Source organism: Plectropomus leopardus, chromosome 7 (assembly GCF_008729295.1).
Source record: "Plectropomus leopardus isolate mb chromosome 7, YSFRI_Pleo_2.0, whole genome shotgun sequence".
NCBI lineage: Eukaryota > Metazoa > Chordata > Actinopteri > Perciformes > Serranidae > Plectropomus > Plectropomus leopardus.
In genome coordinates this window covers 26,063,594-26,088,925 of record NC_056469.1, presented here as the reverse complement: position 1 = coordinate 26,088,925, position 25,332 = coordinate 26,063,594, and the positions used below count along the sequence as shown (strand labels likewise).

Genomic DNA, 25,332 nt, shown 5'->3' with positions numbered 1-25,332 from the left:
TCACGGATTTTATGTCAGAACAAAACTGGAAAGTCTCTTCAGCTTCTGTTAACCACAGAGTTTATTTCAGGCATCTAATAAAAACACATTCAAAAAAACCCACTGACTTGAGACAAGGCAGCCAGAGGTTCTGCAATGCCAACAGATTTCTAGGCTTAAGCACTCATTCTTCGGGTTCTCTGTTAGGGTTGACAGATTATCGACCTGGCCTATTTATTGGGGCCGATATTTGGCATTTTGCCGATTATCTGTATCAGCGATTTATTTGAATGATCTCTAATAAAATAAATGTGTCAGCATGGGAGGAACTTTTACTTTGTAAAACCTCAGGGAGCTATTTTAATGTATTTATTTTTATTTCAATTTTCACTAGACTTATTTTTTTTTTTAAATCTGGGAACTTTCTGGATATGTTTTGATTAAATATTTGCTAGGAGCATATAAACAAAGTTTGGTGTTGGAGTTTGTTATATTCCAAATTCTAAATATTGACAGAAATATTTTTATTTTTTTTGTAAATACATATCGGTTCCTAATATCAGTTATCAGTCTCATTAACTACTAACAATTGTTATCGGCCCTGAAAAGCAATATCCGTCTACTCTTGTTCTCTGTAGGACCATAAATACCATACCATAAATAACGAACAGTCCCTTATATCATTCAATAAAATGCATTTTACACTGAGCTGCAGATTCACAATAAATAACTGTAAATAATGCTACTTTTGCAAAAAAAAACAAGGAGGGTCAAAGGTCAGCTGAGGCAAAAGTTGTAACCCGAGAAAAAAAAACTTTAATCATCCAATAAAATATTAAATGACAAAAAATGAAGGGCAGAGAGCACACTGCACGGTTCTGCCACCCCTTAACTCGGTTATCATTTAGACGGAAAAGGGGGTTTAAAGTTTTCTCCGAGCGGAAACAAAAAGCGGATGTGTGTGTGTCAGCCAAATGCGCTCATGTGCTTGGACGTCACCGCGCCCCTCCCTCTCCGTTATCCCCTCACTCCTCCCTCTGTCTGCTCCTCTCACTCCGCTCTCGTGCCGGCCCGTCCTCCTCCACTGCCCGGCCACACACCCAGACAAACCCCACCGACTCCCGGGGACACACACTGTTAGCTGGGACACGACGAGAGACGGAGGCAGAAAAAAAAAATAGGCTGTTGGGAGAAAAAAAAAATCGCATTGCAGCATCTCAAACACTCTTCCATCTTGTGGTCACTTTTTTGTTTTCACCTCCCATTTATGTTTTTCTGAAGAGGAGAAACAAACTTTGTCCGCCATGGAGAGATGTAAAAATCAGTCCGGATACTAAACTTGGACTGCGCCCTTCTGAGCTCCAACAGCGGACTGGACACACTCAACAGGACCGTTAGGTTGTTTTTTTTTTTTTTAGCTAGCTAGCTAGGTGGGATCCGGACGACTTTGTGGAAAAATACAAAAAAATATTTTTTCCTTAAACTGCAAGCCGCTTTTCGGTCTTCACTACGGGGGAAAACACCAAAGTAAGTACCGTTTGTTTCACTTTCATCCCGGAGAGCAGACGTTAATCGTTTGTGTGTGCGCGTGAGTGGGTTAACGGCAGGCGCACGCTCCGCATCCTCACTTCGGCTCAGACGTCATTACGCATTCAAGGACTCTGTTAATTAAATATAACGCAGAGGCCCAAATTTTGAGGCTTCAGTCGGGAAAAAATGTCAGTGCGTTGCTGTAACTACGGGAAAGTACTGTAGTCACCGTTAATCCTGGTTGTGTAATATGAAGACACGGGGGCAGCCTGGCGCGTGGCCCAGTGTTGGGTCGGTTTGTAAAGTTTGCTAACTAGCAGCAGATTATGTCACATTATCAGTGTAAGCACACAAATACAACACCGTGGTTTACAGGCAGACATGCAGTGATAGCACGTATAGACCTTTTTTATAAATAACGTGTTTAATTACAGTGATTTGTTTCAGTTTAGGACCCTTCCTGCTGCCACCATTGTGGTCTTCACTTAGCTTTTCCACTATTTCCCAGATGCATGAACACCACAGTGAAATGCAAGATTTAGGGACTGTTCGTTAATTATGAGATGGAGTAGTGCAAAGTGGGGGAGGCACTTCAGATATTCCTTTGAAACACTGGCTGTATTTTGTATATATTTTAATGCTGATTTTTAAAGAAATCACATTATGTGGAACGATCAGAAAAACACAACCAAATCTGAGGTTAAAATAATATTTCGTCAAAATCAGTTCATACACGTCATCTTGGAGAGTAGACTTTTTTGTTTCAATTTGTGTGTTTGCTTATATTTTACTACTGATATTTTTTTAATGAAAAAGTGAGTTTGCAAGGCATGTTTCTTTTTTATTGCCAAAATTACACCATTTATCATAGCCAGAAACTGTAAAAACACACATTAAAACTTGATTTTCAAATTCCTGCCAGGCCTTGAAAACATTATGTAAAACAAACGCTTCCATCAGAAAAACATCAAAACACCAATCTGAACCTAAAATTGTGTTATTTAATCTAAACCTGTTCATACACTGTCATCTTGGAAAGGAGACATTGTTGTTCTTTGTGTTTCAGTATGTTTGTTTCTTTCAGTCTCGGACCCTTCCTGCTGCCACCATGGTGATCTTTACTTAGATTTTTTACTATTTCATTGCTGCTTGAACATCAAAGTGAAATGCAAGATTTAGGGACTGTTTGTTATTTCTGAGAGGGTGCAAAATGGAGGAGGCACTTCTATTATATATATTATTTTTAAGCAGTAGCTATATTTTATATATATTTTACTATGGCTTTCTAAAGAAAACGTGAGTCTGCAAGGCATTTTTGTTTGTTTTTGTTTCACAGTTAAATACAAAAGATTTAGGGACTGTTCATTATTTGTTAGAGAGAGGTGGTGCAAAAAGGGGGAAGCATGTCAAAAGAAAAATTTTAAGAACTGGGGAGGGAATTGTTGTTTTTATTTTTGTTTAGGAGAGGGCATGCAACTTTAAGTTGTTGTATTTTGTATTTAACATGCCTTACAAACCCAAGATGTTTCCTTAAAACAAACACCAAAATTAAATAATTGATCCAACCCAGAAACTGCAAAAACAGAAATTATCCTTGGATTTTCACATTGCCAACGGTCCTTGAGCACATTTTGTGGATTGAACACTTCCGTCAGAAGAGAGAGATTTTTCAACTCCAGGATTTCCTCCTCAAATTTTCACTTTCAAACATTAAAGAGTCCTTTTTTAAAAGTCTACCAACTAATTTGTGGTGGAGGGAGGGTATGAATTTTCTCTAAGTCAATCAGGGAGGCTCAAGGAAAATTATTTTTTGCTTCATGGAGGATAATTAAAGTCACACACCAGCTGCTCCCCTCCTGATAAATAAAGAACATTCCCTTAGCTCTTCCATCATCATTTCAATCTCTAAATTGAGATAGGGTGGCGACTCTAGCCACCTGTGCTTTTAAATATGATCTGAAGTTGTTTTGTTTGTAACCTCATGAGATTTGTTTATACCAACCATGAGCACTCATTCATGCTCTAAAACATGCAAATCAGTGAGATGATAAAAGGCAAATACTTGTGCATGTGTTGCTTAGCTTTGCATTCACGCCAAACATCACATTAACCACTGGATAAAGTTTTAGCCAGATAGTTGCACTGAAACAATGAGTCAGTCACTCAAAAGTGGATTAAGAGAAAATTAAGCACCAATACCTTTTGATAAGTGATTAATCGTTTAAGAATTGTATTGTTCCATTGTTTTAAATGTGAGATTTGCTGCTTGTCTGTTAATTTCGTAACGCTGATTTAGTGTTACAGTCAATTTCAACGGATAATCGTTACATTAATAAATGATGAAAGCGATTGTTCCTTCCCCAGAGTACAATATACTTACTTACAATCTGTGATTGCCAATTTAAAACTCTGAATAAATAATTAATCAGGAGGGAAATCCTCCCATTGGTAAAACAGTGCATCCAGGTCAAACATCATGTTAATCTCACAAAACCTTGACAGTCTAGCAGATCCTTAAAAAGTCTTAAAAGGCTGATTTTATTGATCTAAAAATAAGGATTTTATTTGTGTTAATATGCTGTAAAAACATTATAATGTCTTAAAAATGCTAAAAACTGTGGATTTTATGATTTGTTTTTTTTCTGATGTTGCATTGTAAAATCTAGGGGTGATAATCACCAGAGGCCCACAAGAGATTATTATCACAATATTTAAGTCACGACACAATATTATTGTGAATTTAAATGTTTGTGATGCTGAGTATTGTGTATATAACATATAGTGCGATTTATTTCCTTTTTTTCAACTGCAAAAAAATGTCCCCTTAAGGAAACTGTGTTTTAACTCTGTTTTATCTAACAAGATATATTTTTTAGTCCATTCATCTCAATCATCTTTATTGCAGCAAAATGCATATATATGTGTGATCTTGTTGTTCTTGTAGGCTATCTATATTGGCAATATTAATAATTTATATATATTTCAATGAATTGATTCTTGGAACTTCTTGGCATTCCTGACTTTACTAAAATAATTTAGCGAACGCCCTCTTGCATTAACGTCACAGAGATCAGGATACTGGAACTAACAAGACTGTTATTTTATTTACAGCATGGATGCTCTGAGCAGAGGATTCACTGACTATGAGCTAGCTGCTGAGCACTGTATGCTGGGCGTCACGTGGAGGTGCAAATTCATAAAAACTCTGGCTGTTTAACCAAGATTTTGTGGCATAGCTGAAACACCAAGTAATTGATATTGGTTCTTTTTTATTTGTTAAGTTCTGGTTATTGTAAATAGCCTTACATTTTTAGTGTATGTGGCATTACTTTTTATGACCTATATAGAAACACACACGCATATATATATATATATATATCAGTTTTGGTTTATCTCTCTCTAACCTGGACAGAAGATAACATCTGTCAATGATTATAACTCCTGCTTCTTCAGCTCTGTTTGCTGACTAATAAGTAATTCAACTGAAGACAGGAATCATTACCATTTAGAGCTCAACAAAAAGAACAGCCTCATGTATACTCACGGGCCATCTAATTGCTCCGGGGAAGGTACCTGTAGTTACTCAAAGAGCACAATTGGCCTGAATCCAGTCAGATCAACATGACAATATTACCCTCACACGGCTCCTGCCAGGCCTTTTCAAATCACTCTGCTGACTGATTGAATCCCGGCATTAATAATTCATGAGGGTCGCAGATCAGTGTCAAAGGTACTGAAGTTGACTTTGTTGTGATCTTTATCTCACAGAAGATGGGATAACTGTGATGAAACAGATCACTGCAGACAGGCTGTCTGCCCTTGGGATGATTTTACATTTTCTCCTCCTTGCAGTGTATCATTTACTACAGTCACCATGATGGCCTAACCAGTGTCTTGTACTTTAACACAAGTTACAAACTGGATTGTTTTCAGTCAAACTGGGATCCAGAGGAATGTTGAAAATGTGGGGGATGTTTCTGACTCACCCTCAGATGAATCCCCTCAAAATGTCCAAGGCATGACCTGAGTTACAGCTGACGAACCATTTACAGAGAGCATGCCTGACTCCTGAACTGACACAATATGTGCATTCAAGATTTCATAGTTTTTACGGTGATCTGCAAAGTGCATGTTGAACCACTTGAAAATAAGATGTCAGAACAGTAAAGAGGGCTGACCTAAGGCAGGTTAACATTTACACTCAAATTGTGCTGGTTGAAATTAATAATATAATATACACCTAATGGAAACACGTCAGTCATGAGGTGGCATTTCAGGCGATTCGAAAAAGCCATATTTCGCAAAACTGCAATGGAAACACATATTTTTCACTTTTATAGGTCACATGATGCTGTGGCTTTGTGCTTGTTGGTAGAAAGTGGCTCCCTCCCAATCATCATCCTGAAGTTTTGATTCAATGATTCCTCTGTGAAATCTTAGACAATCACCTCCCAGAAATCCCTCAAACGTGGCTGCTCCCATGTATAAGGGGCTTGCCTTTTCATTATCACAACACGCCGATGCTGCCTTCGATTGAAAATAATGATGGCTAGCGCGTTGGCTGCAATAGAAGTAAACAGTTGAATTCTAATATGTTATTTACATGGCCTAGGAAAGTTCAATCAGTATTTGAGGACTTGAGCTACTCTCTCAAAGTCAAAAACCAGAGAAATGACGGTCGGGCACTTGCTGCCTACTTTGTTCCAATATTCAAAGGAGCGGAGTTAGGTCCTGGCATTGCTAAGTGACCATCAGCAGCACCGCACCATTATAACATCCATTTAAAAAAAACAACAAAACAATTTAACAAAATACTTATCCTTAACCCTTCATACAAGTGGTAGAATCTGACATACAGATTGAAAAACACAAAATCAGCCAGAAAACTGGCCAGAAATGCCAGATATTTCCCACGTCTGTTGGTGAACCAAATAGATGCCTTTATGATGATATAATATGTTCATTGTCTTCCATGTGCTCCACTCTTAAAAGGGTTGTTGATGTAGATAATCTAACTTTTTCACTGGACAAAAAAGTCATGTTTTATGTTGCAATAAACATTCGGGCAAAATAAAATTTTCCTTGTTTTTGGTATTTTTGGTTATTAGAAAATTTGTCTCAAGCGTGATTCTGAGTGTCGTGAAAAAAGTCTTAAAAAATCTTAAATCTACCTCGCTTTAAGATGTAGGAACCATGTTTTACACAGACCTCGATTCGGTGCTGTAACGTCCTCTGTTGATGGCTGAAAGGCAAAATAACTGTCTCCCCACCCCACGATCATACCTTTTATACAAAACTTGGAGGCGGCAATTCGGAGTGATATTCCCGACCTGAACAGGCAGTGTAAAAGGAGCTAGAAACGGACAGATCTTTACTTTGGGCTAGAGTATACAAAAAGTAGGTACCTTATCCATACAATACTGTACTTTATTTGAACCTGGATATGAGCTTCAGTAATGTTCAAGGCCATGAAATAATTCAGCACTTATCTGACTGACTCAGCCTCATTTCACCTCTCTTGTCTTGTGACCGTTTGTGATATCAGCATGTCGTCGATGTGCCACTCTGTCTCTGACTTATCAGACCTTCAAACTTGAGGTACTGAAGACTCTGCTTTGACCTCTCCCATGTGCTCTGTCCAAACTGTCTGTGTGAATATTTTTTCAAAGCTGCGCTGTGGTTCGAATGAGTCAGCCGTCAGCGAACAACTTAAGTAAGAATGGATATGAGTAAATGGGTATTTATGCTCACATAGATGGCACGTTATGAGTGACTCACTGCTACTGTCTCGTGACTGATGCTCCTCTTGTCCACTCAGTCTTCTGTCATTCAGATAAATTAAGTATTGGGTGACTCTAAAACCCCATAACATGCTTTTCATTCATGCTGAGTGAATGAGAAAGACCCTTTGCTATGGTGGCAGTATGTTTACATTCTTTACATATTCCTGGACTCTGTACCAGGTGCCAGTCAGGTCTGTTTAGGTTATCCTCTAAAGGCTTTTTCCTTTTATTTATTTTATTTTTTGTTTTGAGAAACTGCATTATGAGTTTGTAAACTGAGGTAGAGCTGAGAAGATATCAGTAACATCTGGAGCTGTAATCTGCCAGCCTGAAGTTGGATCTGTGTTTACAATCACCACATCCTTGTAATGTATATTCATAGTGGGGACGAGAGAGGAGACAGTGAGAGAACTTCCTTTCTCCCTCCCCTGCCAGAGGCATCCTTTATTTTTATTGGACCTTTGAAATGGTCAGAGTCTGGTCATATGATCCTGTGGGCCAATGGCATGTGCTGTTAGGAAAGCTGTGTGGGGAAAAGAGCTTTAACACGCTGAATTCACTGGATGATCTCAACTAGAAACCCTAAAAATATCCTCTTGAATCCTAAATCGCCTCCACACAGCAGAATTTAAAGAATTTGTTTTTGTTTAGTTGCAAGTATTTCCTCCTTGATTGTTTGTTTTTTGGGTGTCTGTGCACGTGTGTATGTAAAGCCTGTTTGTACTTAGTTACAGTTTATAGTCAGTTGTTATTAATGGAAATCATTTATTACTTAGAGAAGTCAGCGCAGTCTACCTGTCTGCCTGTTCAGAAGTACGTTAAGTTATCTGTTTTTGGCTAGATAACACTGCTTCTGACTGACCCAGACATGCAAACAAACAAGCTGTTCAGCAGAGCTCACAAGATCTGGCAGGACACTCCAGGAGAAGTGAGATGTAGTGCTACTGAAGTGGAAGAGTTGGCAAAATAACTGGGAAAAATATGTCACCCTTCCCATCCACCACCACCTGAGAGAGAAAGAGAGAGACAGAGAGAGAGGAAAGCCCAGTGCTCGGCCAGCCGTGCTGTTGCAACAGGAAACGGGGGCCTTGACTAACATGACATGATGTGGAAAATAACCAACACACTCAGGCATGACACTGTCTCATGGACAGTGTCAGAGGCTACAAGCAGCAGCAATATGTTTGGTCTTTAAGGCTGACTTAATGAAAAGCGTCCGATCAGTGTGAAACTCCAGGAGCTAATCTATATATGTTGTTTTGAAAGAATTAATTGTCGACTAAGACAAAGATAAGGAAACTGACAAAAAGGGCTGAGTATCAAACTCCAGTTGTTCCTTTTTTTGCGACCGACCTAAATGTGTGCATAAAACCACTGGCGTGAAATATATGACTTATTCTTTGATCAGATTGTTCGGGATGTTAATCCAATATTCCTGTGCCTTTGCTGGTGTTCATTTATCTTTTTTTTAAAAGGGAAAATGTGCATTAATCAACATTCAAACAAATGTAAATGCACCCAAGTTAGCTAAAAGGCTGGTTTTCATTGGCAGCCCTGATGAAAATTAAGTGTTAAGATAGTATTTAACATTTTACAACTTTTGTAAATCTGAATTTTGCAAATACCCTTTTTTAGAATCTTGTGTGCGTGTCCCTCTTTAATAGTTTGTTTAATGTATGTCCTCTCTCTAAATTCAGAGGTTTTCCCAGGTCTGTTAATACAGGGCAGGTGGAGCTCTTCATGAGTATTTGTTTTTTCCTCAGCCGCAGTTTTTTCTTGATTTGTCGATCCAGTCAGAGCTGAGAGGAGCAGCTGCTACAGACTTTGAGACCAACTATAATGAACGTTAGTTTCACTTTTCACTGCGCCTGATATTTTACTGCTCCGTCTGTGCCCAGAGTGGGCTCCATGCTCTGAGTGTTGTACAATCAGTAACGAAGGTAAATATATTCCAGTAGTGCTCCTAGTGCTCAATTTGTGGCAGCAGATGTTTTCATCGTGGTGGGTCGCCACAAATAAACAAATGTGTGGAAAACCCTGCTTAGAATGAGCCATTTATATCTACATAAGGAGCAACCAAACACTTACTCTAGATAGTCCCATTCATGTAAAGGTCTACATAGCAGACCTTTAAGTCACATTTTAAGCAAAAACGATACTCTGTATTAGTGTTATATGTGAGCTGACTTCTTCTAGTTCTTTGTCTTCTATGATAGTAAACTGAATACTTTGAGTTTTAGACTGTTGATCTGAAGAAACGACCTATGTCAGGAAATCACCTTTGGGTACAGGAAATGTTATAGCCTTTTTTTTTGGTATGGAGATTATTAATTACTCAAAGTAAAGTTTAACATTTTTGTGATTTTTTAACATTGTTACTTTGTTTAGAAGTCCTTGTCAAAACGGTGTTACCATACCGCTTCTCCTTAGGCGAACCTATATTAGTTCTTTGCATCCAAGTCTAATTTCAGCTGCATATTTTAAAGATAGCCAAGGGTGGGACAGCATTACACATGGCTTTGGCTCTGCGGGCCAGAGAGGGAATCCTTCTTGATTACTGGCAGGGAGCAGCAGGGCGGGGACGGGATTGGAAGTGAAGCGGTTACAGGGCTTTGGCATTTACATCTGCAGTGGGTGGGTGGGGGGAGTCACTGTAGAATCTGCAAGAGGACTCCAGAGATGGAGAGTGTGGGGGCGCCCCCACTGCTCTGCACATATGGATGAATCATGACTCACATCCCTCAGACTCGACTTTCTCCCTCGCCGCCACCCCGTTTACTCCCTTTCTCTGCCACTCCCTGAACTTCGCAGCAGAAATCTCTGTACTCTCTGAATGAAAAAAAGACTTCTGTTGCAGCTGCTCTCATCTGTTTAGGAAAGTGCTGGTGTTGAAAGCACGAAGCTCAGTTGTTGGTCTGATTTCTCTTCCCTCACGTGGGCCTCATAAGCCCAGCTCTCCGCATGCTGCCTGTGCTCTGTTATATGCATTAGGAAAAACCTACAGGAAGGCCTCCAATGAGAGGGGAGCGCTGGTGCCATCATCTAATTCTTTTAATTACATGGTAGCAAACATTCCCAATCACAGATGTCTTTCCCCTATACACAGACAGGCCTGTATGGCTGCTGCCTTTAAAGCAAGCCCCTATAGCAGGAATACTCAACTGACTTTGCTCTGGGGCCATACATTGCAGATTTTAGGGTGTTTCTAGGATTTTAGCACATTTTTAGGATTTTAGGGTATTTCTCAGATTTTCTGATGTTTCTCGGATGGTAGAAAGTTTCTTGGATTTAGGGAAGTTTTTTCGGATTTTAGGACATTTCTTAGATTTAAGGATGTTTCTTGTATTTTAGAACATTTTTCAGATTTAAGGGTGATTGTAGATTTTAGGGAATTTCTTGGATTTTAAGGACATTTTTAGGATATTTCTGGGATTTTAGGACGTTACTCAGATTGTAGGATTTTTTCAGGCATTTCCTGGACTTCTGGGATTTTAGGATGTTTCTAGGATTTTGGGACATTTGGGGTTTACCTAGGACCACTGTGTCAGGGGTGCAGGGAAACATCTGCTGGCAATTGTTTTGACAAACAAGCTCTATTTTGGTACTGTATTATGGCACCTTATGTATACTGAAAGTGCAAAAAACAATTCCCAGTATTAATCACTTTATTTTTATTGTGAATAAGAAAATGGCTGGGGGGCCACCTGGCATCAGGGGCTAGATTTGGGGAACTGACGTCAATTCCCTATAGACTGCTTGTGCATTCAGATTAGTGTCACTATACGTAACCACGTCACATTTTTTTGTGGTGTATATTCTGCCTCTAGAACACATGTAGGTCTTGAGACTTTAATTTCGCAATCTAATAAACTCATGAAGGTGGTCCTGACAGCTTGTGTGTCCTGTGTTGCAGGATGCTGTCGGAGCTGAGCGAGTGGTTCTGGCAGGAGCGGCTGTGGTTTCCAGAGGGCCTGGGCTGGGCTGACCTGGAGGACCGGGATGGACGAGTATACGCTAAAGCCCGTGACTTGTGGGTGGCGCTGCCCATCGCCCTCGTATTCCTCATTATTCGCCAAATCTTTGAAAGGTCAGTGCATTTTTCACGCTGTCTTACTCAATATATGTGTCCCTCATTCTAAGTCTTAAGTTATTAATTCTAACATTTTTCTCTCTTTCTGTCCAGTCTAACTCTGATATTTTTCCCTTGACTGACTCTCCTTTAGCCTGCCCATCAATTATCTCATCCTCTGGCCTTCAATTATATTATTTCACTCCAGAGTGCAGTTCATATCCCCTGATTTCTGTCTCAGCAGTTATTTATTATTCCCAATGCTGTTCCCTACTATATAAAGGGTTTCTATGGTCATGAAATTCCAGACAAACTCATTAAATCAGAAAATCTCTTTTCCAGGCCTGGAAATGGTTTGGAATTTAGAGAATGTGTTGGAAAAGTTTGGAAAATACACCAAAATGTTTTGATTATTGTTACACCCAAAAACACGTCTAGTGAAACTTCTTCCTTGTATTACTAATTTAAAATCAAGTGCTGAGCTGCATGTCTGTTAAAGCGTCAATAGCTTCACGTTTTGGCGGTGGGAATGTCTAACGAATGAGTAAAGTTAGAGAGCACTAGCAGTTTGCTTATTTGCAAATGACTGAGAAGTGCGTGTTTGATGATGTAGGGCTGTATCGCTATATACATTGAATAAAGTCATGGAAACGGGGTAAAAAATGCTATGGAAAAGTTGGTTGTAAATGTGTGGAAATGCTGTATATGATAAGAAAAACTCCAGGTGAGTCATTTTGTGTATCACACAAGTAAAGTGTTCTTGTTTCCAGTAGCTAATGTTTTGGATATCAGACACTGTTACATCGTTATAAAGTCCACCTGTGTTTTATTGCTAATGCTCTCTTCCTCATTATTGTTTGTTTGGTTTTTTTAAATTCCTAACTCCCTTCCAGTCATACAGTGATAAATTATAAAGTAGGCAAGCTGGAAATTTGACAAATATGACAGGACATACGAAAAAAAGCAAAAAAGAGTTTTATTCAATGTACATGCATAAGCATGATTGATACTTGTTGCTCTTTGGGTTTTCTTGCTAGAAATGGCAGTGAGATCTTCATTGGGAAAAGTAACTTTGGTATTAAACACTATTTTCTTGTCATCAAGACTTTCATCATCCTAGCCTCTAATGATTTAAATCTTTATGTCTGTTAGTTATTGGTTTCCTTTACTTTAAATTTAAGTCAGTCATTTCTCACAAATTGAGAGTTCCTATAGCCCCTTTTTGACTGCAATAATAGTACTTTCTTAAAGTACGCAAACTTTCAAGATGAAGTTTGCAGGGATGACCGTCACTGGTCAATCAAACACAACGCTGCTGCTTACACTTCTGTACCGCTTCACTCATAAAACAATGAAGTACCTTAGTATTTTGGTACATTTAGGACAATGGGAAAACTTTTCTCTTTGTCTGATACATTAGAAGTAAAGTTAGACTTTACTGTGGTTTTCGCGACTCATTTTTAAAATGACAGAGAGAAACAGAGTGCGAGATTGTGCCATCAGGCTGAGAGAGAAAAACGGCTGTGGTGCTGTGAAAAAGGTGTTGTTTTCTGATGTTCTAAAGCAAAAATAAATAATCATCAAACTCTCAAGAGATTTACTGTAGAGACAGACACTCTCTGTTTCATTTCTATCCTCTGCATCTCATTCATTACATCCAGCTTGCAGCAATATTCTGCAGCAGTGACACAAAACCTGAGGTGTGTTATTTAAATGAAACAGGCGGACGCACTGAATTGCTCACTGCAAAGTGTGTTCACCCACCAGCAGCCTTCGTCTCGTCATGTTGCTTTTTCATACGTCAGCGGACTAATTTGCCTAATCTTCACAGGTCTTTGGACTGCCGTGGAAATGCAGATAACAATGGGCTGAAGGAACCTTGGAGTTCCTGGGACTAAATGTCCCTGGGAACTTTTGGTGGAAACGCGGCTTATGATTGCACTCTGCATTGTCATTAACTTCTCTACATTTCATCTCCCTCTAATCTCCACAACCTTTCTGTGATTGCAGGACGGTGGCTACACCCTTGGCCTCTCTGCTTGGGGTGAAAGAGACGGTGCGGCTCAAAGTCCCTTACAACCTCACACTGGAGTCCTACTACTGTAAAATTACCAAAAACCCCACACAGGTACATATTTGCACAATACACTTCTAAAAAAAGACAGAGCAGCATGTTGTGTGTGTGTGTGTGTTTTCAGGAAATCAAAAACTTCAATTTGATCTCTTTGTGCTGTTCTCAGACTTCGATAGTGAGTCTTTGCAAGCAGACTGGCTATTCAGAAAGACAAGTGCAGCGATGGTTCAGGAGACGAAGGAACCAGGACAGACCGAGTTTGCTCAAAAAGTTTCGAGAGGCCAGGTAAACACACAAACACACACACACACACACACACACACACACACTCACACATTTAGACATATACTGTATGCACACATGTCTCTAGAGCTATGGAGCAGGTTGAAACAGCTGCCAATGCGTGCGTTCCTTCGGCTATATGAGCACATTTCTGAGGGCAAAGTAGCCCTCTATTTTTAACATGCACTCATTACAATGCCGCTCTGCTGCTACCATGCCTGTAGCCCCGACTCTTCTCACACTCAAATCCAACCATCCATACTCATTAGCACAGGACCAACAACAGAGCCTCTGTGGCCACTGTTGGTTATTTTTGTGTGAGAGCATTAACTGAGTTAAACAAACAGCATGATCACCTGATAATACGAGGCTACTGAAACTAGTGAGTGTCAGCTGGAAGGATTCACACACGTGGCAACAGATGACACCACAGATAACTCTATCTATAGTGCGCCATAAACAGCAGCAGATAGCATAATGCTGTTAGCGTCATTAAGTCTGAAACACAAATGTTCAGTGATATGCATGAGGACGTGTCTTTCATAGATGATCTGTTAATGCATTTTTTCACCTCATGTGTTGTCTTCAGTGTATAACTTCACTGTAGAGACTGTCGTTACCATAAGCTTCATTGTCATTGTCCATGTGTGTCGACAGAGGCGTGAAAGCTTTTTTACGTCACTTTAAGGGTCAGTTCACCCAAATTAAAAGAAAACATAGACCTAATTGTGAGCAGTTTTCACTGGAACTTAAGGAATAGTCTGTCCTGTTTTTTGGAAAAAGTAGTTCACAGAAGACAATCTCACCACGAGGTCCAGTCAGTAGCTGATCTAGAGCAAATATGATTCATTTGTGTGGAAATGTTTATGATAATAATAATAATATTAATAATAATAAAGTTTATTTATATAGTACTTGTCAAAACCAGAATTACAAAGTGTTTTCTTAGTGCTTAAACATTTAAAGGATAGATTCACATTGTGTCAGTCTGTCTTAAAACAGTAGTCAGGAACCCATAACTTTTACATTTTATAAAGTTTCTCTGTACACATTAAAAGCAAAGCACGACTTTAACTCGCAGACTCCCTGACGTTGTGCTAAGGTAGTTAAGTGCATAACCTACTTTTTCAAAATACCTACTGAACATCTCATCACTTTTGATTGCCCTTCGATATAAAGGACAAGTTTATAAGTCTTCCGTCCACACCGGGCCTGATCCAAAACTGTCGTTTCTGACATACTTTAAGCTGAAGACACTGAGGTGCAACATTGGGCACATCAGACAGGAGTTTTTAAAAATCTGCACCTTAGAAGACATTTTTAAAAAATCTTCATTCTAGTGACCTAAAAGTGTTTTTGTGTGAGGACAAGGTGTCACAACATACAAGAAAATATCCATTTTTAAAAACATCTGTATATGTATAATCAAGGCCATAGCTTCAGATGATTATCCGCGAATGAGCTGAGATTTTTTTGTTACCCTATAAAGAGTGTTGACACTGTGTTCTGTAGGGGTCAACCGATATTAGTTTTTCAGGGCTGATACTGGTTATTAGTAGTGAGAGTGGTAACCAATATTTGGAATCGATATTCATTTACAATAAAAATGAAAATATTTCTGTCAATATTTAGAATTTGGAATAAAAATAAACTCAGACACAAAACATTGTTTAAATGCCTTTGGCAAATGCTTAATCAAAACTGAAACTTTCAACATCAAATACAGCAAGTTCCCAGCAACTTTTTTTTTAATAAATTCAAGTGAAAATTTAAATTAAAAATTAATAAATAAAAATATCTTTCTGAGGTTTTACAAAGTAAAAGTTCCTCCCATGCTGACACTTTCTTTGCACTTTTTATTGAAGTAATTTTATCAGCAATCATTCCAAAAAAAAAAAACAACCCACCAAAACAGATGATCAGCATAATGCCAAATATCGGCCCCAATAATCGGCCAGGCCGATAAGCAGTCGACCCCTAGTGTTCTGTGTTATCAAAGTTAATTTGGACACTGTGGCTGAAGAATTTTGCAAATCAAAATTAAATTCAACCTTCCTCTTTGTGTTGTGATGGAGCAGAATAACTCAAAATCAAAACAAACTTAACCAAAACTGACTAAAATAAAAGTTTCTCTTGTAATTTTGGTTAAGTGACCCTTAAATGTGCAAGTAGATGATTCAGACTGGTGTGTGTTTATTTCTGTGTCTGCTTTACACGTGTGTGTGTGTGTGTGTGTGTGTGTGTGTGTGTGTGTGTGTGTGTGTGTTGAGGATATTTAAGCAGATTGATGTCTTGCTCTGACACTCGTGTGGATGTGTGCAGACGTGCATGTGACTGCATGGTTGTCACTCCATGGTTATGGTGTGTCTTTCGCTGTGCGCGTTACGAACTTTCTCTTCTGAATCAGTCCGTTGTTCGTGGGCACACAACAGGCTTTCTGTTACACTCCCTTATTTTTCCCCACTGGTGGTGTGTCCTCATATTCTCAGTGTCTCTATTTTCTCTGTTTTCACTTTTGTGCTCTAGTGTTTGTCTGTGTGTCTGCCGTGTTTCCTCCCTCTCCTGACACCTGTACGAGAGGCTGTAGTGGGAGTGATCCCTCACTGTCTCTGTTACAGGATATGACAGAGAGTAAACTCTCTGACAGACAGCTCTCATTGTGTGTCAGCACGTGCTTGGCTGTGTGTGTGTCCTGATTTGACATTCTCGGCGTAGTTCACCAGATTTTTCCAGGCTGTTCATTCAGCCTGGCATTTCTTTCCAACTTGGCACTCTTGTGTGTTTGTGACTGAGAGATTTTGTGTGTGTGTGTGTGTGTGTGTGGTGTGTTTTTGTGTCTGCTGGTAGAAAATGTGTCTATTGTCTTTTCCCCATTGACTGAGTAGAAAGTGTGTTTGTATGTGTGTGTGTTCTCTTGCAGTTGGAGATTTACCTTTTACCTTCTTGCTTTCATTGCTGGCCTGGCCGCCCTCATCGATGTGAGTACCGCCATGTTAACCTCGACCCCTCCTCCTCCTCTTCCTCCTCCTCCTTTCGTCTCTTTATGTTCTCATGCTCATTCGTCATCTGCCCTGTCATCATTACATGATGGGTTTCACAGTAGTTTGTCTTTTTTTGCTGTGATAACTTCACCTCTCCCACTGTCAGAGGGGCAGCGTTGACTCATCGCCATGCTGAGTCAGTTGATATAAATACACCTGTCGAGCTCTGCTGTCTCATTCACACTGCATCTCTCCTTCCAGAAACCTTGGCTGTATGACCTGAAGGAGATGTGGCAAGGCTTCCCTGTGCTGGTAAGTCTCTGGAATGGCTGTTTACACTGAATGCACCAGAGTTTCTGCAGAAAAGTTTCAAAAAGCACTAATGCAGTTCACTCAAAGTTATGAGAAGGTTTTACATTGCAGGTCCATTAATTTTATCATTGTGTAGCTTCCCACAATTGTTCCGTGTGTATTCAAATCAAAACATTCAATTTTTTGTCAAAGTACACATGTTTTAAAAGAATATGCATGGTTTAGTTTCGTTTAGTTTAGTTATAGTAATATAGTAATATAAAACTGCTCAAAATCCAGTTGAAAGAAAGAAACAAAAAACAAATGTCTCAGGAGAGTCCAGGCCAATGTGAATTAATTGATTACATTACTTGGATTTATTATTCCATACAGCTTGGATGTACTGACATAATTTGATATAAATGTTAATGAATTCATGTACTTAAAAAATTATCGTACGCCTTGTGGTCTCAACTGGTTTTTATTCTTTGCTTGACTGGTATTACCGTGAAGAGGGGATTAAAATTCTGCATGGCATTAAAACAGTTTTAAAAAGTCTTCAATTCGACTTGTTGAAGAAATACCCTAATCCATGGATTTATCGTGGGTTTTTTTCTGTTATTTTGTAATTTGTGGCCCAAACATTTAATCCATTGATTAAGAGAAACAGTCAATCATCGGTCTTAGCTGTGATAATATCTAGTTGCAGCTCAAGTTCTTATTATACATTTGCTTACACTGATGTGTGTTTCCTCTCCTTAAGACCCTCCTGCCATCTCAGTATTGGTACTACATGATCGAGCTGGGTTTCTACGGCTCTCTGCTCTTCAGTGTGGCTTCTGATGTCAAACGCAAAGTGAGTAAATTAATCTCTTCTCATGCTTAGTGCAGGTCATATTGAACAACAAGACTTAAGAGGGAGAAAAATGAAAAAACACACAACAATTGCTGTTAATGGAAAGCAAATACAATTTATACAAACTGTCTCACTTTTGCATGAGTATTGCGTCATGATTAACTGCACGCTAGAGGAAGACAAAGTCTGGTGTTACTATCTGATCAGTTTAACATCTGGCGTGGACTGTGGGCTGGACGTTAGACTGTTGTTACACGTGTGTGCGCAGTGAGGGGAAGTCCTACCAAAGCAGCACACTGTGTTCCTCCAACAACAATATTCTCACCAGGATTTCTCCTAATCAGGATTTACCACTTCACAAACACCCACTAAAAACATGCAACACACAAATATATGACTTTTTTTTTTCAACATTACCACCAATTTTACTTTATCCTGTTCTTCAGGACTTCAAGGAGCAGATTGTTCACCATGTGGCAACCATCCTTCTCATCAGCTTCTCCTGGTGTGTCAACTACATCCGTGCAGGAACTCTCATCATGCTGGTCCATGACTCCTCCGATTACCTCCTTGAGGTAAATGTCATTTCATACACTCATGGTAGTTTGATCAGCATGCTTTGGCAAACAAACATATGAATGGGGCCTATGGATGATCACAAACATCACAACATTTCCTACCAAAAAGAAGAAATGCTATTTAGACTGTTTACATGCTGCATTTCTGCTGAGTTTGAAGTTTAGATTCATGAGTGCCATGAGGCTTTGATAAATTGATGGCGACACTCTGATGACAGACTGCCACCTTGTGGAGGAAACGCTTTGATCACGTTAAGTTGAACAGCTGCAAATTGACTGGTGTTTTCATGATTCTAACAAGGGCTCGGTGATATAAGTTTTATCTTGCCATGATGTATATAATGCGTATCTTGATATTTTCATATTTTCTCTAAAATAAATACCATTTGATGTGTATGATCATACTTGTGTGATCACCCTAGTAAACTAATCTGAATGTAAAGGAATCACAGCTCATATAAGACATTTTAGAGGACTTTTATTTTTTAATTTAACATAAGAATGTCCTGGTACTTACTGATACTCTGAGGTATTTTCACTTAATTGTATTATTTGATATTTACTTATTTTGTTTTACAGAGTTCTCTTTATTTTTCATAGACTGATTGACTTATTTAATGAATCTAAATTGAATTAATTGCTTTTATTTTGAAGGCAGTTCTTATAAGCTCTTTCCATAATGATTTGTTAATACACGTACCACAAAACAATGTGGTGGATAGTTTAACTGTCATTTTCAAAGTGGAGGCTGCAGCTTGACTGCAGTATTTTGCACTGGTTGGTGTTTTAAGTGATGGAAGAGATTCATTGTATTGTTACATTTAGCACCAACCGTTTCAGCATATTTTGGATTTTGGATTTTAGGATAGTAATCTGTTCTACAGCTATCCCCTGAAAGATAATAATTCATATTGATAATAGACCTTCACTGGATCTGAATTGACATTAATTCGGGAGACATTGAACTGGTGGCCGTGGTTGATCAGTTTATCTTTGTGAGTTTGTGTTCGGGAGAGTGAGCGTCTTGCACGTAAACATGCCCCGCTTTTTAATCCATTAATACATTTCTCTAGTGTAAACAAATGTATTGATATGATGATGCAGTGGGGCGCCCAGGAGCTCACCTGGCAGAGCGGGCTCCCCATGTAAAACGGTCATGTCCTTGCCGCTGCAGCCACAGGTTCGACTCCTTTGTTGCATGTCATCCTCTCTCTCCTTTAATGCGTATTCTGTCCTATCAATAAGGACAAAAAAAATTAAAAATTAAAAATATATGATGATGTGGCCATCTGTCATAGACTACAAAAATGATATTCAAATATATCATGTACTATCAATTCATATATCATATACTATATATTTAATAAAGCACCCGCCCCTTCTTCAAATAACCTAACTATCCATTTTTCTGCATCTTTCCTAATAATCACATTTTCTTTCTCTCTCCCTCTGACAGTCTGCAAAGATGTTCAACTATGCTGGGTGGCGAAACGCCTGTAACTACATCTTCATTGTGTTTGCTGCAATCTTTATTATCACACGGCTGGTCATCTTCCCCTTCTGGTACACACACACACACACACACACACACACACTTAATTTAAACAGCTGGTTTAATGTGTTTTTGCAACACACTCCTGTATGTTATTTAAGTTACCTTGTCCTTTAATCCTCTCTCTCTATCTTGCAGGATTATTTACTGTACGTGGGTTTACCCAGTGACCATCTATGAGCCCTTCTTTGGTTACTACTTTTTCAATGGACTTTTGATGACTCTGCAGTGTCTACATGTCTTCTGGGCTGTTCTCATCATACGCATAGCAATCCGCTTCCTCACCAACAATGTAAGCAAACAAGAATTGTAATGCAAAGTTCAAGACTTAAGTTTATTCATCACAGTGGAAATTTCAGCTCTCACATCTGCATCAACCAACACTGATTAAAAGACAAATATACATTAAATAAAGAAAAATGAAATACTGGCAAAGACTAAATAAAATGTACATGTAGTCCCCACTGAAAATCTGCAGCTGGGTGAACTTGTTCAGTTCATTGAGTTCATTAAAAAGTGTGTGTCAGCGGTCCTTCAGTTGAAAACCCTGAGTCATTACTGTACAAGACACCTTTTTGTCTGTCTCTGCCTGTTAGCCATTATTCATGACACGCGATCAGTTTTCAGTCTAATAATACTAATAATACTTATAATCCGTTATTTATTTGTGAGCTCTTTGTGACAACGAAGGACATAATTATAAACAAAGCATTAATGTGCTGCATAAATTTCTCTCAGTCATAAAAATATATTCCTTATAAGCTAAGAAAGACATATAGTAATATGAAAAGTCATGTCATTTTTACACATCTCTTGTGCTCTTACATGCAAAAACATATTTTCATGCATGCATCTGGATGTTTTAAGTTTGTTCTGACACTTGCCGGAGCTCCAGTTTCAGCATTTATTAATGGTGTGTTTCTTCATATTTTTTTCCAGGAAAAAGTGGACGATGAAAGGAGCGACAAAGATGAAACAGATGATTCAGAGGAGGAGGAAGAGGAGGATAAAAAGGACATGAAGAAAAATGGGCCGGTGCAGAACGGTCACGCAGTCCACAACAACAACCACAGCAAGACAGAGTGAAAGCAAACAAGTGTTGGGATGAAAAAATGTGAGAAGGACTCATATCCCTCAGCAGGGGAGCAGGAGGGAGGGATGAAAAGAGAGAGAAAGAAGAAGGGATTTTGGGTTAGGGAGGGGGCAAGTCATTCCCTTACAACAAAGAACAGCAGGTATCCTGAGGAAATTTGACACTGTTACTTTTGCACATCACGAAAACACAGTCACACACGTTCATCAGTACTTTTAGAGGGCACAGAGATCCAGCAGATACTACATTAAGTGGCATGGCTTTTTTTTGCTTTGTCATCAGAGAAAAATGTTCCGTCGTCAGTGTGATGTCAGTCCCAAAATTTCAAAGAGACAGGAGAGAAAATGGACAGAGGAGGAGGGTGGCGCTGCTTCTACTTTAGCTTTCCTTGTTCTGTGTGCCTTGGAGCCAGCTGATGGCTGTTAAAATGCCATTTTTAAAAAGCTTTCTGCTTTAATCTTGTGTTGCTTTATTTCGTCGCACCTTTTTTGTTTTCTACTAAAAGAACAAAAGAGAGTGAGTGTTGAGAAAGTGAGTCAATAGGGCATTTATTTCCCTAATTTTCTGTCTATGCAATTATGTAGGTGTTCAGCTATTGCAACGTCTTTGCACAAACATACAGTGTCTCTTATATACTGTAAAAACCTGCAGTAGGAGCGCGTGCCTCTGCTCTCCAATACGGCCTGTGCCATTTATAAACTGGAGCCTGTTTCACCCGGGGTTAACATGCGTCTTGGTTGATCGAGCACAACTGGACAGCTCTGTATCTCTCTGTTCACACCTGGCATTAAGATGCGTCTTGATTGACCACTTGTCAACAGATCTCACTTCCCAAATAATTTTCGTTTGCTAAGAGAAAACGCGTTTTCAGAGCTCACCATGTAATGTTATAACTTTGCTCACTAATCTGCGAGCCCTTCAGGTCCTTATTTGTTCTGCCTCTGCACAGCACTGATGTTAAGAGTAGCTTCATATGAGCACAGACAGCGACCAGATCTCATCACTGGTAGGCTGTCGAGACACAGTGTCACGTGAATTTCTCTCTTTTCAACTTGTGCAGTGGACGCAAAATTCGTGTCCATTGCGTCATCAGGCATAAATCTATGTCTATTTGCGTCTTTGCATTGACTTTGTATGTAAACCTGCCACACAAAATGCTCGCATCGCGTTCTTTGCGAACACACTGTTAAGTTGTGGCCCAGGACACGTTAGCGTCCACACTGCTGCCAGAATGTAGCCACATGTGGCCCAAACCACCTCCGAATGTGGTCTGAGCGTTCGGATCTCGCATTAGGTGCCTTCACACATGCACGCACAAGGTACAAGGTAGATTTATAATTTAAAATTTGTATCCTGCTACATCTCTGGGCGTGGGACGAGTTTAGGGTTCTCGCAGCCTGGGGAAAGAAGCTGCTTCGTAGTCTGGTGGTGCAGCAGCAGATGCTTCTGTATCTTTTCCCAGATGGCAACAGGGTTAACAGACTGTGGCTGGGGTGGGTGCTGACTTTGAATATCCTCTGGACTCTGCCGATATCTCAATTCACCAAAGTCCCTGATGCTCTGTTGATGGGCAGTTTTAATACTCACTGTAACATTCCTGTCCTGGGCCCTGCATAAACCGTGCCAGTTTGTGATGTTTCCAGTCAGAACGCTTTCTATTGCTCCTCTGGAGAAGTTGACCAGGATCTTGCTCTGGATTTTAGAAGTTTCCGTAGGAACCTGGTTGATAATGTGTGATCACCACCCAAGTTAAAAGAAAAGAGCTGTCCACTTGTGATAATCCAGGATTTATGTTAAATTCCAGGTGTAAACAGGGCCTTAGTCTGCCTTGCAAGATTTAAAGGAGTAAATTTGGAGTCTGTTTTGTAGATAAACATGAAGAAAATGTCTGTTTAATTCTTAATCCATTTTAGCTCGTTATGTTCCACTCCTTCTTCCAAAAGAGACGCCTGACCTGCATTGGTGATCCTCCTCAGTTCTGTTTGAGCGGTCAGGAATTCGCAGAAACGAGTGCTTAGTACACACACTGCAATACAAATCACAGCTTCCTGCTAGTTGTGACAGAGCTGAATGTTTTTCCTCGCTGGTTTGGCTGAAGCTCTTTGAATAACACCGATGCTGCCACCCACTGAAACTCACGACTCCATAAAATCAATGTGAAGGTGGGCTGCTTTGTTGGAGTTTTACTAAGTTGAATGGAATGGGACAGATTAACCATTTCCAGATTTTTCAAATATGGGCCAGATTTCTTCAATTCACTGCCTTGTAGCTCGGGTTATGTTTGTTAACCTGGGTTAGTTTTAACTGTTGATCTAAGTGATTGATTTTAGGTATGATTGTGTGTATAAAACATGTTTTTACAGCTTTTATTTGATCTGTTGAGTATGTAAAAGATATTGAAATCAATGTTTGGCAGATAAGTGACTCATGAGGAATAAGAGAAATGAGTGTTGCCGTTTTGCTGTCATGCTTTAAAGTTGTTTGTATGTCAAAGTGCCTTATCTGTCATGTGTGGGAAGCTCTCTCTCCTGTCTTCATGTGCGCTCGTTTTCTTTCCTGTCTCCGCCTCACCGATCCCACTCTAGTACGTCCTCCCTCCACTGTCTCATCCATCACCCCACTCCTCTCCTTTATTATTATTATCGTCCTTTCAAACTCACCCTCATTCTGCCATCATGTTCTTTTTTACTAACCCAGACCAACCAGCAACCTCTCTTCCCCGGAGATACAGAAGAAACAACTGTGTCCTAATTACAGTGTTATTTTTTCTTTTTTTTTGTTTGTTTAATGATGCCTAAGTATTGTTATTAATAATAAAAGCAAAGATCATGAATCACAATGAAAACACTTTTTCGTGTATTTGTTTTTTGTGTTTGCAAACATTTCCCGCAGTGATCCTTAAGATTTCTAAAAATCAAGTAAATAAAAACAGCATTAAACACTTTTTATTTTTTGTTACTTGAAACACATTGTGACTTTTTACAGTGTTAAAAATATAAGTGCATAAACACTCCTTTGGCAGATTTCCCTTTGAAATCTAGAGAAGTATCAATCAGTTTATTTGTCACATGAAATCATAAAATATGATTTCAGTGAAATGTAGTTGTCAGTTTCATCAATTTGTATATTCAAGATAGTGTAGTAACAATAAATACATGTCAAAGTAGCACGAAATGGAAATGCTCAAAGGAACCTCAAAATTTTACTTCTGTAAATTTGCTTTCCAGCACTACCAGTTTTCTCAACTGTAGGCATACCATATGGCATGTTTTCAGACCAGCTCTCCGAAAAAAAAATACATTAGAAAACATTTACCAACTTGAAAACCATTAAAAAATAATCAATTCAGCTTCAAGCATCAATGGAAGTCACCCTCCTTTGGTATCCTAATAACAAGGAAGAGAGAAACAATAGATTGGCAATCTGCATTCTGCAATAATATATAAATCATGAAATGACATGATCACCTTTTTTTTTTAAACAAGAGGACATGATGCAAATTCAGTATACAGGGAATAAAATACAAATAGAACAATAATTTAAAAAGCCAGGGGTATATTACACCAAACAAAAATGTTGTAAGACTTAAATCTGTATATATATATATATATAAACAGATTTGAGTCATACAACATCTGTTTATATATAAATATATATATAAAAGAATGTTAAAAAGTCAAATGTTTAAATGTTTAATCTTAAATTGTAAAGATGAAATTGAAAACTGCAACAGAAATAAGAAAAGAGAAACATAGAAATTGAAGCTTAAAATGGAAAATGGATCAGAAAAGCCTAAATGGTAACACTTATATCAAAAACAAACTTAAATAGATAATATTAATAAGATCACTTAAAATAGATAATATTTTAAGTGATCTGTACATATTGTATTGGGGATATGTTGTTTTGGTATAGTAGTCTCTTCTGAGGTCATTGACTTTTTACTTGTTTTTTTTTTGGTTTTTTTTAAGTGATCTTATTGCATTGCGAATATGTCGTGCATGGTACTTCTATGCGTCTTTTATATCTTTTGTATGTATTGTCTTGCTCTTATCTGGACCATTGAGTCTGTAATAAAGTTTATTATTATTATTATTATCTCTTTTAATTTTCTATTTGAACTTTAAATTTGACTTATGACCAAAAATATCCTTCACACCAGACCTTTTTCTTCTCATAAAATGTACAGCCCTATTCCAACATGCTATGATCGTGGACTGTCTAATAAAGATTTGTATATCTTTGTGTTTATATCATGACATAT

The 25,332-nt window shown here is 38.8% G+C and overlaps 1 protein-coding gene across 1 annotated transcript; it reads left to right on the top strand.

The window, feature by feature from the left end:
- Positions 1 to 1,044: 1,044 nt before the first annotated feature.
- Positions 1,045 to 23,899, top strand: cers2b (ceramide synthase 2b). Its single transcript, XM_042489804.1, has 11 exons — positions 1,045 to 1,506; positions 11,206 to 11,379; positions 13,372 to 13,489; positions 13,602 to 13,720; positions 16,638 to 16,695; positions 16,960 to 17,010; positions 17,753 to 17,845; positions 18,292 to 18,420; positions 19,880 to 19,986; positions 20,114 to 20,267; positions 20,915 to 23,899. The coding sequence occupies exons 2-11, from the start codon at positions 11,207 to 11,209 to the stop codon at positions 21,059 to 21,061; spliced, it is 1,149 nt and encodes a 382-aa protein (XP_042345738.1). The 5' UTR covers positions 1,045 to 1,506; position 11,206; the 3' UTR covers positions 21,062 to 23,899.
- The last annotated feature ends 1,433 nt before the right edge of the window (positions 23,900 to 25,332 follow it).

Excerpts from the sequence above, each read along its gene's own strand:
- cers2b (XM_042489804.1), top strand. The coding sequence starts at position 11,207 with ATGCTGTCGGAGCTGAGCGAGTGGTTCTGGCAGGAGCGGCTGTGGTTT. Across the intron at positions 11,380-13,371 it reads ATTCGCCAAATCTTTGAAAG|GACGGTGGCTACACCCTTGG; the intron begins GTCAGTGCATTT and ends CTGTGATTGCAG. Across the intron at positions 17,846-18,291 it reads CTTCTGATGTCAAACGCAAA|GACTTCAAGGAGCAGATTGT; the intron begins GTGAGTAAATTA and ends CCTGTTCTTCAG.